Source organism: Grus americana, chromosome 12, assembly GCF_028858705.1.
Source record: "Grus americana isolate bGruAme1 chromosome 12, bGruAme1.mat, whole genome shotgun sequence".
In the NCBI taxonomy this organism is placed as follows: Eukaryota; Metazoa; Chordata; class Aves; order Gruiformes; family Gruidae; genus Grus; species Grus americana.
Genome location: NC_072863.1, coordinates 3,210,787 through 3,227,832, shown reverse-complemented (window position 1 = coordinate 3,227,832; position 17,046 = coordinate 3,210,787). Strand labels below are relative to the sequence as shown.

General features: G+C 34.6%; 1 protein-coding gene across 3 annotated transcripts in view; it reads left to right on the top strand.

Annotated features, from left to right (window-relative positions):
* CHM (CHM Rab escort protein) overlaps positions 1–17,046 on the top strand; it is a 69,995-nt gene that overhangs the window by 37,396 nt on the left and 15,553 nt on the right. For 2 of the 3 annotated variants that reach the window (XM_054839392.1, XM_054839393.1), the window contains 4 exons: positions 9,096–9,173; positions 15,120–15,224; positions 16,105–16,168; positions 16,788–16,937. In XM_054839392.1, the coding sequence (XP_054695367.1) occupies positions 9,096–9,173; positions 15,120–15,224; positions 16,105–16,168; positions 16,788–16,937 (397 nt within the window). The remainder of the gene's footprint in view (positions 1–9,095; positions 9,174–15,119; positions 15,225–16,104; positions 16,169–16,787; positions 16,938–17,046) is intronic. The other variant, XM_054839394.1, reaches the window with a different exon arrangement.

Below are 17,046 nucleotides of genomic sequence, written 5' to 3'. Positions count from 1 at the left end.
ACATTATTTCTCAGAATTTGACAGGAAAAGACTTTTAATTTGGAAATAACCTTTGTTGTGAAATGCATTCTAAGTGTATGAAACTTTGAAAATACCTTCCCATTTTAGATTTTATCTTTCTCCTCAGTGAGGTGCTTGTCAGTTCTTTGTTTAAAAACTTATCTACAGATATGAGTGCTTTTCTGCTTCTTATTATTTCACTGACTAGGGATAGTGTTCTTCAGAAGTTTAGACCTCGTAAAGGCCTTCAACCATTAGAATATATCATATGGGATGCCCTGAATAATACAAATATTGTCAGAGCATATCAATTTCAAATCCCTAACTAGACATGGAAAAGTTTTCAGTCAAGAAATTGTATTATAGGAGTTAGAATATACCCTCTGCTATAGGAAAAATAAATGTAACGTTACATATTAAAGAAGGCTGAAAATAGCTTCCATTGTCTTATTCTTGATCTTCTTGCTTCATTTTACAAACACATTTGGAACTTAAAAGTGCAAAATACAAATGCTGTAATGAGATGATGTTTCAGTAATTGTTTGCTTTAATAAGACACAATATGAAGGAAATACATCTAATATATTATTCGGTATTATCTCTTAACAGTCTCTTAAGTAAATTGCTCTCTGCTTGTGTGGGGGTGTGCAGATTCTGGCTTATATTCTTCGTGAGAATTACGACTCAGACATACAAATATGTTACAGCATTATCAGAAGACCTATGGAAATGACATGAAAGTTTATTATTGGAGCAAATCTAGGATGTAAATGTAGTTTAGCAGAGTCCTATTTCATTAAACTAGAAGACAGAGAAAGGTAGCTTCCAAAACATTACTGAATTAGTAAAATAGTCCTTGAATTTCATTGAGGATTAAGATAACTTGAATTTTTATGTCTTTTCTGGAGGCAGAGAACACATAAATGGATTTTGTAGATGAGCTAATGCTTAGTGACTGGTTTCTAGTCACTCGTTTTCTGTGTCTCTGCCCTACGGTCCTCATCTCCCAACCTCCTCTTTGAGGGCAGAACTGTTGTATAATTGCAGCTTAATGACCTTGTGCAAGGAACAGCTTCTTCTCTTACAAGGTTGATAGAACTTAGACCCAGGCGGGTCTCATAGTTCCACCTTCTGTAGAGATTAGTCTTCAGAGTGTGTTTGTAGTTAACTGCCATCGCAGTAGTACAGAAACCACAGAATTTTTTTCTTTTTTTTTTTCTCCAGCTGTGTAGTAATTTCTTAAAATTTCCACAATGCTTTAGCCATAATTTCTAGGAGACTTGCTAGTTAAATAGTTGAATATGTTGCCTGATGGATCCTCACCTTACTTTCATGTAAATCATCTGTTTCTTGAGTTTAGCATCCCAGAGAATGATTCTTAACCTAGATTCACTAAAAAGTAGTGTTACTTGCAATATCCTTGAAAAATGTTTATTTAATTCTTACATTTAATAAGCCACTATTAAGTGGCTTTTCTTTCAAATTCTAGTAAACTTTTCTTAAGCAACTATGCTAGTACAGCTTCAATATGGTTAAAACGTGGCTTATCCTCTAGTTCAGGTCTCTTGAAAACTCAAGGGTACACCATGCAGTTTCAGTGCAAATTAATTTTCACCAACTTTGCTTTGAGGTCTGATTTTAGATAATTTTGTAAAGTGAAATGCAAGTGTACTGAGTAAATTTGTTGAACAAACTATTTAGGGTTAACAATGCCATTATTTTAAGAAACAGCACTTTTTACATTGTGATTATGACCGTTCACAATCTTGACAAAATTTCATGGCTCTGGAACTACTTACTTTAGACCTAGCCTCAAATTCTTTACCTCAAATTTTGAACTTTTGCTGAGAAGACAGTAGCCTATTTCGTCATATCAGTTGTCATCTGTTGTGTTTGGATTTACTTTGCAGTTTCCGGAAGCACAATAAATTTATTCTAAAACAGAACTTATTAATACCCCTTTTTGCTTCAACAAGTGACAGTACTTTTCCCTTAATAGTTTTACATGATTTTTTTCTGGCTGTACTAATAACTGATAAATTTTCATAATTCCTTGTGACTTATAACTGTTTCCTCAAATCTTAAACATTTTCACTCCTCCTGAGATTTTCTTGTAAATAACTTGTTAGGTTGATTTGGTAAACTTTAAAGCGAATTATCATTCTTTCTAAACACTTTATTTAAGAAGGTTGAATCCCAGACTCTTTATTTAAAAGAAAAAAAAAAACAAAACAAAAAACCCCCCACAACAAACAAACAAAACACCACAAAACACTTCTGCTGGAAAGAGCAGTTGTGTTCAAGAGGGCAAATCTAAAATTTGATACTAATCTGATTATTTTTTAATTTATTTGATCAAGAGACCTGTTACCTTGGAGTAATCTAGTCGTCAAGAGTTCATGGTCAAACTTGGGTTTTTCTTCTTCCATGAGCATTGGAAGATCTACTTCTTGCAAAGGTATTTTTCCCCCCCTCTTAAGTGTTCCCAGTTGTAGGTTGTCACATTTAATTTCTTTTCTCATAAACCAAGAAATCAGATTAATCTTACAGAAAATACTTCACTTTCAAAATCCTTGTATGCTAAATTTCTTTTATTTCCTGCAAAGGTTCTTTTATTTCCTGTTGTACAGAGGATTGTTCTCAAGGGTATCTCATCCCTGTGTACCTGTCATGAAGTGAGCATCCTTTTTTTTATTCACCAACAGTAGGAGCCTACAAGAAACTGAAGTTGGGTGGGTTGTATGTTCTGCAAATTGCAGGTCTAATCCAGCAAATCTTACCTCTACAAATTTTCCTTGTGCAAAAAGTAAGGATATAGCAGAAAAGAGAATGTCACATCTGTCGAATCAGCAGCTATGTGCAGCAGATCAGCCTACGTAATGCTTGAGGCATGCAGAGGCTGAACTGGCCACATTTATGTAGCCCATATGAAGTTGGTGCTGAACTGAAACTCTTCTGAAGTGCAGCACTAACTGTAGACACTAGTAGACTTTTGCTTTCAGAAATGACTTTAAGCTAAGCAGTTGCTGTTCCAAAGCAGGGTTTTGTAAAACATGATGCACATGTGTGTTACCACTTTTTTCTGCAGTTATTCTAAGTGAAATGAGGATCTTTGTTCTCTAGTTATTTTAAATGTGGAAGATGGGAAATTAGTTTCATAGTTGAACAGTTGGACAAGAGGATAGCTAACAAGTGTGTATAATTACAGAAAATTTCTGTAGTGTTAATGACTTTCAAGCGCATTATTAGATAAACTGGTCTCTTTTTTTATTTTAGGTATTTATTAATGGATACAACTAAGCTACTTTTCCAGCACTCTTAAACTCTCGAAACAACTTCTCCCACAAGAGTCATTAGTAACATGGCTCTTGTATTAGTAATAAGCTTGCTAAAACTGCAGTTGCTTACTAACAGTTTAAGTGGAAACAGAGCTTGAACGTGGTCTTATTTTTGTCGACAGAACTTTCTCAGGTTTTAGAAACGGCTTAATAAATCTACACGTGCATGAAGCAAGACTGGAAGTCTAGGAACATAAAAATGTATGATGAACTAAGATTTTTATTGCAATGTCTTCTAACATTTGAGTTTCAGAAAACAGAATTGGAATCTTGAGCCCATAAAAGGCAGCATCAACTTGCCAAACCCCTAAACTTGCACAACATGGAATATTAAAACTCTTGAAATAGTTGCACTTCAGTGCAGATTTGACCATTCAGATATCATGAACAATAAATATAATCCTTGCCAGATTCTGATGAAGTAGACTTAAACCATTCCTATTTTGTAATTATGGATAAAAGTGCACAGAAGGTCTGATGTACCTTAGGGTAAGTGATAAGTAGGTGTATTACTCAGATTCTTGAGCTTTGTGATCTACACAAAATCAAGTACACCAGTTTTTGTCGTTACCTATTTTGCTGTCAAATATTATATGTTCTACTAGACCTCTTCACAGCAGGTGAATGTATATTTATATAGCAGTTTAAATCCCATACAATAAAAAGGAGCGATTCCTTAGTTTTAAAATGACATTTGACTGGGCTACTTTTTTTTTCTTTTTTTTTTTTTTTTTTTGCTCCTTTGGTGCTGCTGTTTATATTTTTTTTTTTTTCTTCATCCAGGTGGGTGCACAAAATGACATTTGACTTTTTTTATGGGAACTCTGTGTTGGGTAAATGAACTATTTTTTTTAACTATAGCCATTTTATTTGTTTGATTTGTCTGTATTTTCCTTTTTTAATGTTTTTAGAACATACAACAATATTGTAGGAAAGTATTGCTGAAGTTCTAGGGACCTTTCAGGAAACAGACTTTAACATAAGAACCAGGTCACAGCTTTCTCTGTGGGTAAAAATAAATTGAAAGAGGACAATTCATTAATTCAGCACTTGGCATGTTTTTCTTTGATCTTTCTCCAGAGCTTGCTGTGCTGTACGTGCAGTATTCATCTTTAAGGAGCAAAGTAAATAGTTTTTGCTATAGAAGACTGTACAGTTGGGGAGAAAAATACTCAATTTTTTAATTAATCACTCCATGCATTTGAGAGAGCAGAAGACAAACTATATGCTACAAATAAAAATTACTCTCTTTTGTGTGAAACTATGTGATATGGTTTTCCAATTCTTTTATATAGTTTCAGAGTGAACTAAGGGTAAGTCTGTAATTTAAGGGTGTTTATGGTTTCTCTGCGTTGAAAATCAAGATGTCAGATGGAGAGACATTCTATTTTTATTCAATTAATATCGGAGAACATTACATCAAAGCAGTAAACTCCTCTTGTAGCAACAGATGCAGCAACCCTGAAGCCTATTTTCTCTCTTGTTACATTAGTGTTTAATTAAAGAAAACAACTAGTTGGAGGCAGTTACTTTCTGTGAAATGTAATGAAGATTTATTTTGTAAGTGACCTTCACTGTATTAGCTGAATCAGTAATCAGTAAAATTAATAGAATAATCAGATTATATACAAACTCATAAATCATCACGAATGTGCTGTCAAAAATTCAGCTTTTAATATGTCCTATTGTTTCACAGCCATATTAAAAATTATAACTGCTGATTCCTGCCTCGATGAGAACTGAAATGGCATTTAAAGGCTGTGTATGATGGAGGGCTACCAGGCCAAAAATTTTCACAACTGTTAATTTTGCTGTAATATCATTTGATGTCACCAGGGCAAAGTTGAAGTTGAGTACAGTGTTGTTGCTATCTTTCAGCAAAACTTGAATTATTGGTGTAGGCAGTTGCCAGTTAATTAGAGTAGTATCAGTTTAAATGTCTGTCACTTAGGGTTAATGGTATCAAAGAGTTGCCTTGTACTTGAAGTACAGTCAAATCATCTTGAATAGCCTATTGTATGAAAGTAATGTTAGCACAACGATTTTACTTTGTCATAAATTATTGGGATGCCATTTAGTTTAATATTTCAATTTCTATATTTAAACAATTTTGGCAAATTCTTCCTAATCATGTCATTTTTCATGCTCGGCTTTTTTAATAGATATTTTGGCTCTTTGTAATTGTTTAACACAACACAATCAAAATTCCTTTCCATTTTCATTTAAAAAGAGGAGTCTTCTGCTGGCCTACTATGAAAAAAGGTCGTCCTCCACTGGATAGCAGGCTACTCCTGAAAATAAGTAATTCAAATTTTTGCTCAGCCAAGCAGCAAAGTTATTTCAAAGCACACTAGAAAAATAAAGTGCATATATCAAAAAGCCCTTGACTGTGGTTGAAATCAAAGAAAAAATAACAATTTATAGTTTTTAACAAAAGAATCTCAGTTCTAGTTAGGTTAATAGTGCTGTTCTTCTGTACAACATATGAAATAAATTCATCTGAGTTGGTTTGAAAGATCTTAATACATGCGTTGTCAGGCAAGAAGCCATTGATTGCACATTAGAGATAAGACTGTAGCTCAAGGCTCTATAATAATTCTTCAGTGGATGTTTAACCTTTGTGTCATCTCCAACAATCTCCAGGCAACCAAGGTGGGGATTCAACATGGTGTATATATTCTCCCTGCTTTTGTGTGGGTAGAAGAGGTATCTCTAGGGAGCTGGATATTCTGATTGAACCAGTAGTAAGTGATACTGCTGATGTTTCCTTAGACTGCTGCCTTTTGGAGTACAACTCAGAAGAGATGTGAGTTGGTAACACACTGCAGCCATTTGCTGTGCTATGTCATTCATGCAGTTTAAGAGATGTGCTACTGTCTTTGAACTGTCTAATGGGACTTTTGAATGTCAATATGGATTCCATTTCAGGAAGTCAGGTTTGCAAAATTAAAGTTGTCTTTTCAAGTTCATCATCTATGAACAGATACCTAAAGCTCTTTAACAAAAAAAAAAAACGCGCACACACCCCCAAAAAAAACCCCCAAAACCAAAACAAAACCCAAAAAGCCCAAAACAAAACAAAACCACCAAAACCTGTTTGTAAACCAGGAAAATCCTGCTTTTATCTCAGAAATCTGGGAGAACTATGTTCCACCAACCAGCTTGCCTTTCTCTTATTGACTGTTTGCTTTGGCTAGTCTAATGCCTAGCTAATGCTAGTCGAGTATTGGAAATGTAGTCACACTAATCTGTTAAATTACAGTGTAAACTCTACCTTTATTTTAAATACAGTGCCTAGGCAGACTCTGTTAATGAAATGTCAGGTGTAATTTCGAATTTTTATGCCCTCCCAGTTTCAGCTCTGTCTTTCATCTGTGAGCTGAACATTGAATGGCTGGGTCACACCAAAGCTCAGCTGAATAGCAGGAACTCAGAAAACTCAGTTTCCTTCTCCGGTATGGTAAAATGGAACAAGGTGTCACTATATTGAATGTGTTACAGACTGGTTTATGATTTACTTGTAAGAGGCTATTTACTTTTGAATAATAGGCATCACAAGAAGAATACAGGTGTATTTAACTTATAGGACAACAGAAGAATTGTCAAATGTCACTTGATAGCATTCGACAGTTGTCTCTGATAGAACGGTTCTCTCTGAGAAAGGGAGATGCAGTTTTTATCAATATGCAAATTATTTGTTCTCTTCAGCATACATGAGAAGAGGTCAGGGATAGCTGATTGATCTGAATGAATGTCCTGGTTTGGCTGGGAGAGAGTTAATTTGCTTCATAGTAGCTGATACAGGGCTATGGTTTGGATTTGTGCTGAAAACAGTGTTGATAACACTGGGATGATTTCGTTCCTGCTGAGCAGTGCTTACACAGAGCCAAGGCCTTTTGTGCTTCTCACCCCACTCCACCAGCGAGGAGGCTGGGGATGCACAAGAAGTTGTGAGGGGACACAGCTGGGACAGCGGACCCCAACTGACCCAAGGGATATTCCATACCATATGACGTCATGCTCAGCACATAAATCTGGAGGGGGTTAGCTGGGGTGGGTGGCAATCACTGCTCAGGGACTAGCTGGGCATTGGTCGATGGTCAATTGTTTTTCATTTGCATCACTTGTTTTTTCTTGGGGTTTGTTTCTCTCTTCCTGTTATCTTCTTTTTTTTTTTTGTCGTTGTTATCATCATCATCATCATTTTTAATTTTATTTCAATTATGAAACTGTTCTTATCTCAACCCATGAGTTTTCTCACTTTTACCCTTCCCATTCTCTCCTCCATCCCACCCGTGGTGGCAGAGTGCGTGAGCAGCTGTATGGTGCTTAATTCCCAGCTGGAGTTAAACCAGGACAACGAACCACTGGGGAGTCTTAAATAAATAAATTCTTTTAAAAATATGTTAAAGATTCCCAAGATAGGTCAGACATGACAAACAGTCCTAACCTCAAATTTTATTGTAAGGTATCAGACACATCTGTTCTAGATGTTCTAGAGAACTTCATCCTCTGCATTTTGTATTATTATAATAATAAGAATGCTTCTGAAATAATGCACTGTAAACAAAAAATTGACTGCAGTTTATCTTAATTCATGGTTAATTTTAGGCATCACTTGCAGAAACTAAACTTCCATTTTTTGTGAATAAATTTACCATGATTAATTACCATGTGAATTAATTTACCATCAAATCAACGGAAAAGTAATCCCCAGAGATCAAGGCTGGCTTTTGGCAGATATAGGAAGTTAGGTTGCAGGGATTAACCTGGGATCGTGTTGTCACCAGACCAACTGAACTTTTACTGTGCAGCTTTAGGGGAGAGCGGTCTGACTTTGTGCATAGGACAGATTCATCTGGTGAAGAGTTCTAGTCAGGGATATCTTTAAGGGGGTGACAAAACAGCCTGGCTAGTGATGAAATTTTGCAGTGGGCTGACTTCACATGGAGTCCCTCATATTTAAATGTCATAATCTAATTTCTTGACATTCTGAATCTCAAAAACAGATGAGTTGCAATATTGGCTTACTGTTTGGGTAGCATCATTTTCTTTGGTTTAGATGCTGGGTTTTGTTTGTAAGTGGAAGACTGCTAAAGAGCTTGGTATCCTTCAGCTTTTGAAAAACTGACCTGAAGCTGGTTCCTTTTTCATTTAGGAATTTTTTTGTATCATCAGTCCATGCACAGAGTGTCTTAAGCAACTATATCATAACATAGGCAGAACTTGGAGGAATCGCTGTTTCCAAGAGGTCATCTTTAGATTGTAAGAAGTCTTCATTCTGTTGGGGCACTTCTCAATACCTTCAAAATTGGAGCTGCTTGTAGTCAATGAAGTTCCCACTGTACGTTTTGTAAGAGTAGAGAAATAACTTCTGAATCACACTTAGTATTCTAGTAGGAGGTCAGTATGGTTATCGTGTGTTCTTACATTCTTACTATACACCATGTGCAATGTAGTGTGGTCAGGATATCAGTAGATATTCTGTGTATCTTCAGTAAATAGGTGCTTTCCATAATATAACGATTTAGAGGATAAGATAAATGCTAATACAAAAAAAAGTTAACATCTTTTAGAAAAACTAAATGACATGCTTTATTTTGATTGTTTTTTGATTGTCTGATTCAGAGATTAAGACATGTCGTTGACAATGTACTACAACATGCACAGTCCTTTGCCTTGCTTATGACACAGTCATGTTGATTACAATTAGTCATGGCAGGAGTAACCTTTATTTTTTTCTTAACATGTTTCTAGGATGTGTGCTGTGTTTGGTGGTATCTATTGTCTTCGCCATTCTGTGCAGTGCCTTGTAGTGGACACAGAATCTGGACGGTAAGGGTAATATAAGTAACCTTCTGTTTATATACAAAATACAGATGAAAAATGTGTTAAGTCAATTTAAAAAAAAATGATTCTTCAAAGATCCTCCTTGGTATTAATAACACATCAACCTTGATTAAAAGTAATTTGTGTATAGGTCCTCCAGAACAAGGAAAGTGGGTCTAGAATATAGAAACTAAATTAATTTTCCTGTGATATTACTACAGCTCCTGATCACCCAAGCTTGGAAGACAAATCATTTCAGCTGCCGGGGGGCTGGTGATGAGTGATGTTAGTTTTCCTTGTGGCCTTACCTACTCTAATTGATTTTCATCAGATGACAACAAAGCCCTCTGTTATTGCATTTTTAAAAATGGAGCTCACCTAAAGACTCATCAGATTAATCTTTGCTGATAATGCATGTCACTCCAAGAGAAAAGACTTTAATGAGTTTTTAGGTAGATTGTTGTCATAAACTATGCTGCCCTCTTATCCTAGGATAAATTCTTTTACGACAATACCAGGCCTGTAGGTGGGTTTAAAGTTAAACTAAGAAAAATCAACCCACAGTTTTTTCCATAGTGGCATTTTTCACACCTCTGTAAATTGTCATGGTTTCTGTTACATACATTCTATCAGTTATTAGTCTAACTGCAGACTGTGGCTCTTTAAAGAGTCTGTTTTCAACTTAGTTTCTGTAATTGAAAAGTTCAAAATGTTCTGTAGGAAGTTTTGAAAATTAAGCTAGAAAATACATAGTACCATTTTATTAGGAAAATTAGTAGTTCAATGATCAGTGTAATGTGTTTACTTTCCAGTTGCACTGCACATTTGATTCTTTGAGTATGGTACTTGCAGGTAGATTTGTCATGATATGGTCAAGTAGCATCTGTTTTTCCTGAAATTCTGTAAACAGCAGATTTTGTCTTTGGCAGTTCCATAAGTTTTTGAAGTTCACTGCTTAGTTTAGACTTTGAGATGCAACTGTGATAGCATTTCGTCATGTGTGGTGTTGGCTTACATGCCTGATTCATATGCAAATGAAATTATGCCCCTTTCATAAACTGTAGGAGTTTTAACAGTAATATTGGAACTTTTTGATAGGGAGCTTTATTTTCCAACAACGTCGAAGTAGTTAACTAGCTCTTTCAGAGCAACAAAGCTCCTAGTTGTTAAAAACTTCCAACCACCACTCTGTGGAGATCTTAACTGGTCAGTGATGCTGGTTTCCCAGTTTCCAGCTTCTCTTGCACATTCTGAAGACCTTTGAAATTAATGTTTTCTATGTTAAGGTTATATGTATTCTAAAAAAGGCGGAGTGCTGCTTTTTCTTTAACCTGCTTTTATGTTTTGGATCTAGTAGGTTCCTCAGGGTTCCAGACAAGTTTCAAGTGGGTTTTTTAGGCTATTAGGCTGCTGTAGTGGTGCATTTATGCCATTTTTCACTAAATGAAAACCGAAGGATAGATTTTTGAGGTGCAGAATTGCTGAAATATTTTTACCAGACTTTCATTATTCCAAAAATGTTGGTCATTGCCATTATCTGCTGCTGAATGTGAAGCAGCACAACACGTTGAGCTTCCCAAGCCTAGTCACCTGCCTTTTTCTTGGAGCTGCCTGCCTGCTTGCTTCTCTCCTCTTATTTTAGGTCTCCTGTAGTTTCAAAGGAAGTACTTTACCAAGTAGCATTTATACATCAAAATAAAAGTAAACAAAAAAACTATGTATAGAAGGGAAGGGAAGTTTCTGACATCTTTGAGATGATGAAAATAATGCAGCCTATGTCAAAATATGTTTTTAAAAAAGTATTTTCAGCAATGAAAGAAATATCATATAATAGTCTCTTTTTTTCCCTAATAATTTAAACTCTCAAACATCCTCTTCACCATAGCAAAAATGTCATTCAAAAAGCTGAGGTTTTTTGACCCAGGTATATGTTTTCATTCAGTTTTTTTTTCTCTTGATGTTCTTTTCTCTCACCTGAATGCAATACTGCTTTGACTTGCTAAGTCCTTTCCTTGGAGTGTTACTTAGCAAGTTATCCAGTTCATTGCCAAGATCATCACTATTTCCTTTCCCTTCTTTTTCTTCATGTTACCTCTTTCCTTACTGTGTATTCCCTTCCTGCCCTAGCTCTGATTGCCTCTTGACTTTGGGCTTCAGTGTTTTGCCTAATAAAAATCAGCTATCAAATTGTTAATGAGGGTATTTATGAGTCACTGAGCTTTTGAGTCAACAGGCCATTAATAGTAATCGGTAATAGACAAATTCGTATCTCGTTGTCACTACAGCTGGCTGTAGTTTCAGAGACAGCTTATCTTGGTTACAAATAGGTTAAACTCACAACAGTAGAAATTTAATCAAATTGTGCAGTGTTCATTACTATTTTATAAGCATCTTCCGTAGGCTTCTAGACTTCAAGATCTTTGTGCAGTTATTTTTTCACTGTTTTTCATATACTTGCTTTACTGCATGTAAGGAAAATTTATACTTTGAGCTACAGCCTTGATTTTTTTGTGTTTAAAGTCCCTAAATATCACCAAAGTTTATTCCAACTCCTTTCTAGACATGGCTAACATTCCCTCCAGCACAAGAAGAGAGGAACGCATTCAGTATCTAGTTGAATTGCTTTTTACTTTTTTTACTATCCATAACGCTGTATACAGACGACAGTTGATTTCATCCCCAACTATACAGTTATTTTTATCGTGTTACTATAGCCCCTTTTATAGTTTATGAAAATAAGATTCAGGGAAGACAGTGTGAAAGTATAAAAACTTTTTAGATGTACCTATTGTAAGGTTTTGGTAATCCACTTGAAATTTTCTATTTTTTACTTATTGTATCAGATTAGTTCTGCTCTTTTAATATGTATGCAGAAAATCCCATGTTGATACAACTCTGATGCTCTGCTAGAAAATAAAAACCACATCGTATTCTTTAGGTTGAGGAAAAAGCACACTGAATGTATGCATAATAATTATTTTTCTTTTTGTTGTTTATTTTCTCCATGTTTATTGTAGGTCACTTTTTGGGTACATCTGATAAAATTTAAAATATTTTAAATTACATGGAATGCATTAATAATAACGGTAGACGTTTTATGTTGATCACACTTTACATATGTTTCCAATTACATAATCCTGTCTCAAAAATGGAAAAGATGTGATAAATGGAAATTTACACATCTGTAATAAAAAGATATAGCAAACAGTAATTTACATATCTTTCTTGAAATATTGCATACTGGCTTTGTCAGTGCTGGTAAGTCCATTTCAAGGATGTCGCCCTTAGTCCATTAGTTTGGATAATGAGCCCTATAAAGTACATTTATAACTCGTGGCACTGCAAGGAGATGGATTCTAATTTTCATCCTTTTATCTAGACACATTGAAAGAAGGTCAATGGAGGGTTCTGCATGATTCATTGTCCCAACACATATCAGATGACAGAGACCTGATAATGTCAGTGCATAAGTGTTTTCCATATTTGGAAGCAGTATTTGAAAGAAATTTTCTCAGCATCATCCTTTGAAGTAAAGTGGAGACCGAAATTAAAAGCCCTATCTCTTTTTCTGTTTAAAATCTTATCAAACGTATGACCTGATAGCTATTCCTGAACAAAGGAAAGGAAACAACACTTAGCAGGAAAATAAGAAGTGTGTAGTTGCTTTTGCTGGCTTTGAGCGATGCAATGTGACATTTAATCAACCTTTCCCCTTAGATAATGTTTAGGGTGGTGGCAGGGGAAATTGTTTCATAAACAATAAGAAAGGTTATAATTAGAAATGAACTGTAGCAGCTTGGCTTCCTTGTTTATTTGCAGTATTCAAATGAGCACTTGAAAATGAAATCAGTTAGGTTAACGTTAAGAAAAAAATTCTTAAATCACGAGTGAAACACATGTTGAATAGAATGTGATTGAAACTGTATGAAGAATACTACATGTTTGAAGTTAAACAGTGCTCGTACCATTAGACTTCTTTTAATTACTGTTTTCAAGTTACCTGTTGATTTTTAATGTAGGTATATATTTGAATATAGGTATGTGTATATGTATATAGTATCGAGGTTCCTATGAAACCAGCATTAGAAGTTAGTGTTATAAAAATGTGCTTAATTGTCATTAACTTCTTAGATATTTATAAATAAGCACTGTGTGCACCCTTTTTTGATTCTAATTTCAGACTCAGAAGCAACTGGTTTACTAAAGTTAGTGGCAGCCGATTGCTATTACTTATTGAGATTCAGTTCTCATCTTCTCTAGTTTTATAGATGGTTTTGATCACAGAAGCTAATGAATAACTTGAAGTTACAGAAATGCTGTTTATTCATAAGGCATAACTTGCATGTCAGATCTTTACTGATACAGGAATAATGTTGTGGCATGATAAAACACATTTAAATCTGTAAGGGATCTCTGTCTTGGGCATCCTTTTGTTTCTTTTGATGTTTTCCCATGTGCGTGTGTGTAAAAGTGTGTGAGGGAATTTACTGGTTTGAATCCTGTATCTATAGATCAACTGAAATATCAAGATATTGATTCAGAATAATTTAATTTTTAAAAATGTGGTAAATTTCATACACCAACTGAAAGTTAAGTAAAGCTAAGTTTCTTGCTTTATTTATACTGTAAATGTTCTGATATTGCAGAAAACCTTAAAATCTTGTTTTAGAAATCAGTATTAAGCCTTAAAGATTCTTAGGGTATGAAAACAAACTCTACGGAAAGAAATCACAGTGCACCTATGTTCCTTGCACTTTCGATAGGAAAAGCATTCATTGCAATAGGTGCTTTTTAACCCTGTAGGGGTTTCTAAAAACATTTGCAATGTCTCAGTTTGAGGAAAATATGTACAATTAAATAGAACACAGATCATGGCACATAAGAATCAGCAGTAGAGGTTCTTTTTAGTTAATATCTGTATGCAGCCTCCTTTTTACTTGTCTGATATATATGATTTAGTTTCGTATATGTCATATGTAAGTCTGAAATTTGTTCTGTCATAGAGATTTTTCCCCATTAAAATCTGAAATTTGTATCCTGTTCTCATTTAAGCTGTCTGAATTGCTTCTTTCCTGTGGCTTGCAATTCCGTCCCATTTATAAGAGTGTGAGTCTGTTGTGTTCCACTTGACTTTTGAAAATTTTTGTAGCAATGTCTCAACATTTAATTATTCTCATTTTGTTTGGACCTGCTTGTGTTCAGGAAGACTTTTTTTTTTTTTGTCTTGGGGTATTTTTTTGCTTGTTTTCAAAAACTTTTTCAAGTATTGCCTGAGGCAGACTAATATGTGTTTGGGTTAGAATTTGTATATATTCAAAGACAAACAATATCTATCAAGAATGTTTGTGTTGCTCTGAAGGCAATGTGACTTAGTTAATCCTTTTGTGTGTAACTTAGCGATAAATAGTATATTTTGTCACAAATACAGAAGCTCAGAAAAGTTCTCTTGGAACAGTCTGATGCCCGTGTTTCTCAGAGATTTTTCCTTACATCTCTTAAGTTAATTTGCCATTTAATTTGTCAAATATTATTGTCAAAATAAACTTATCTTTGGTAAAGATAAGTTTACTGTCTGGGAAAAATAACACTGCGATAGAATAGCACCTACAAAATAATTCACAGTATTATTTTTCATGCATCATGAGGTAAGAAACTTACGCCATTTTCACGTACAATCAAATGCCAGTGTTGTTAGCTTATATTTTGTTTTCCTCATAAAGTGACCAATTTGTTCATGTTCTGATTTCATTATCTATAATGGCATTGCATGTAAAAATTTCAGTTGACTTATTTAGGGGTTCACAAGTAAATGAGTAGCTAACTTATTTGAAAGATAAATGTGTGTAATTAAATTTCAAAAACTTATGCATGCTTTTTTAACCTTATATCTAAATTTCTTATTTTTGGGGGGGGGGGGGGTTGGTTTGTTTTTGGTTTTTGTTTTTTTAACAGATGCAAAGCTATTGTGGATCATTTTGGACAAAGAATAAGTGCTAACTATTTTATTGTGGAAGATAGTTACCTTTCAGAGAACGTATGTAGAAATGTGTGTTACAGGTATGTAGTAAAACAGTAAACATAGTAAATTTCTTTAAATAGTTGTGTATAAAGTACTCTAAGTTAAACTTAAGAGATTATTGTTTCCTGCTTTATCTTTGCAGTACAGCTTAGTTCTGTGCATAGTTTTTCTCTTATTCTATATCCTTGAGGGCATACTGTATACTTTCTATCTTTAGGTATTCTTAAATTGTCCTCTAAATCATATTCTCCTTTTCCTTATTAAGAAAAAAAATCTAATAGCTCTAAGTCTGTGAAGGATTTCATGCTTGTTAAAAAGTGTTTGGAAACTGGCGGTGCCTATTGCTGTTCTCACTTCAAATTTGTTCCGGTTTAGAAAAGTATTAAAAGTAATATTTTTTTTCTCTGGTCGTTGTTGTTCTCCCCCAAAGCACTGGACATATACTGCCTTTGTCTTCAAAATATTCCAGATAAGGTATTAGCAAAACTGTTGCAGTAGGTGCAGTGCAGAAATAAACATAGGCAATGGAGGAATTGAAACTTCAATTCGTGAACTCCACCTTTGTGTATTTCCCCTTAACCGAAAGTGTCCTATGATGTTTGGAACTTAGAAGTCCTGTAACATGCTGCTACTAGTCTTGATCAAATAAACAAAAGAATTTGTGTAAAATTAGGATATTCAAGCCATTTTATATAATGGCACTGGTCCATTTATTCATCATCTATTTTGGTCATTGAAAATACTACAGTAATGTTCCAGATGTGTTCCTACTTCAACGACAGTCATATTAATAAAGATTATATGGTTATATAACCTTCCCACAGTATTATGTTTAGATTGGTATTGCCAAAGCTATGAATCCAAATTGTTATTTTTTACATTTTTGTGAAATGCTGTAATTGTTTTCTTTAATTGTAGACAGATCTCAAGAGCAGTGCTCATTACAGATCAGTCTGTACTAAACACAGATTCAGAGCAGCAGGTATGTATCAATTTCGTATCACTTATCTTGTTATGAATTGTATGTATTAGTATTTAGTTGTTGGTAGGAATTAATTCATGCTTTTGTTTTTGCTTGAATCCAGCTTTTTAGTCAGCTCTCTACTGATAATTGCTTCATTCGTTAGACTCTATAAAATTATTAGCAATTTTATTTATTTTAGTTTGCACTGTATTAATTAGCTGCTGTCTTTAAGGTAGTTATTTTGCTTGCTTTTTAGTAAACTGTTAGGCTTAGTATTCTGTTATCAATTATTTATCTGGTTTAAACTTTGTTCAGAGTTCTTTCGGGTTTTTTTTAACATTCATTTTACTGTTTGAAGTTCTTATTGTATACTTTCAGATCCTTCTTTAAATGTTTCTGCTTCATCAGTCTTTGCCGATCTTAATTTTAAAGGATATTAACCTGTGTTAAGTGTTTCTTCTGTATGCTTCCTGTATTCTTACAGGTTAAATAGGATGTACAAAATAAGAAATATATGACAGAGAAATCTGTTCTTTCTAAGCCTTGCTCCTAGCAGTCCTGCATAACAGTACTGCAGTCATTCTCACCTAACAGTGCTCTGCCCAGTGTTCAAAAATGATTTGTCTCTTGCCAACAGAGTTTCCAAACTGTCATCCTTTTGGAAAGGGCTGTGATAGGAGGTTTTCTTTCTGTTCCGCTGCCACAGACGTTCTTGACAAAGGTGGCCTTGCTGACTTGGGTAGAAATTCTTGAATGCTCAAATTCTGCGAGATTGATTGCACAAGTGGTTAGTAATAAACCAGAAAACAAAATTGTATAACTGGCTGCAGTATTTTTCACCATTACTCAGAATTGTGTTGGTTGCCTCATACTCCATGTTACTCTGCTTTAACAGA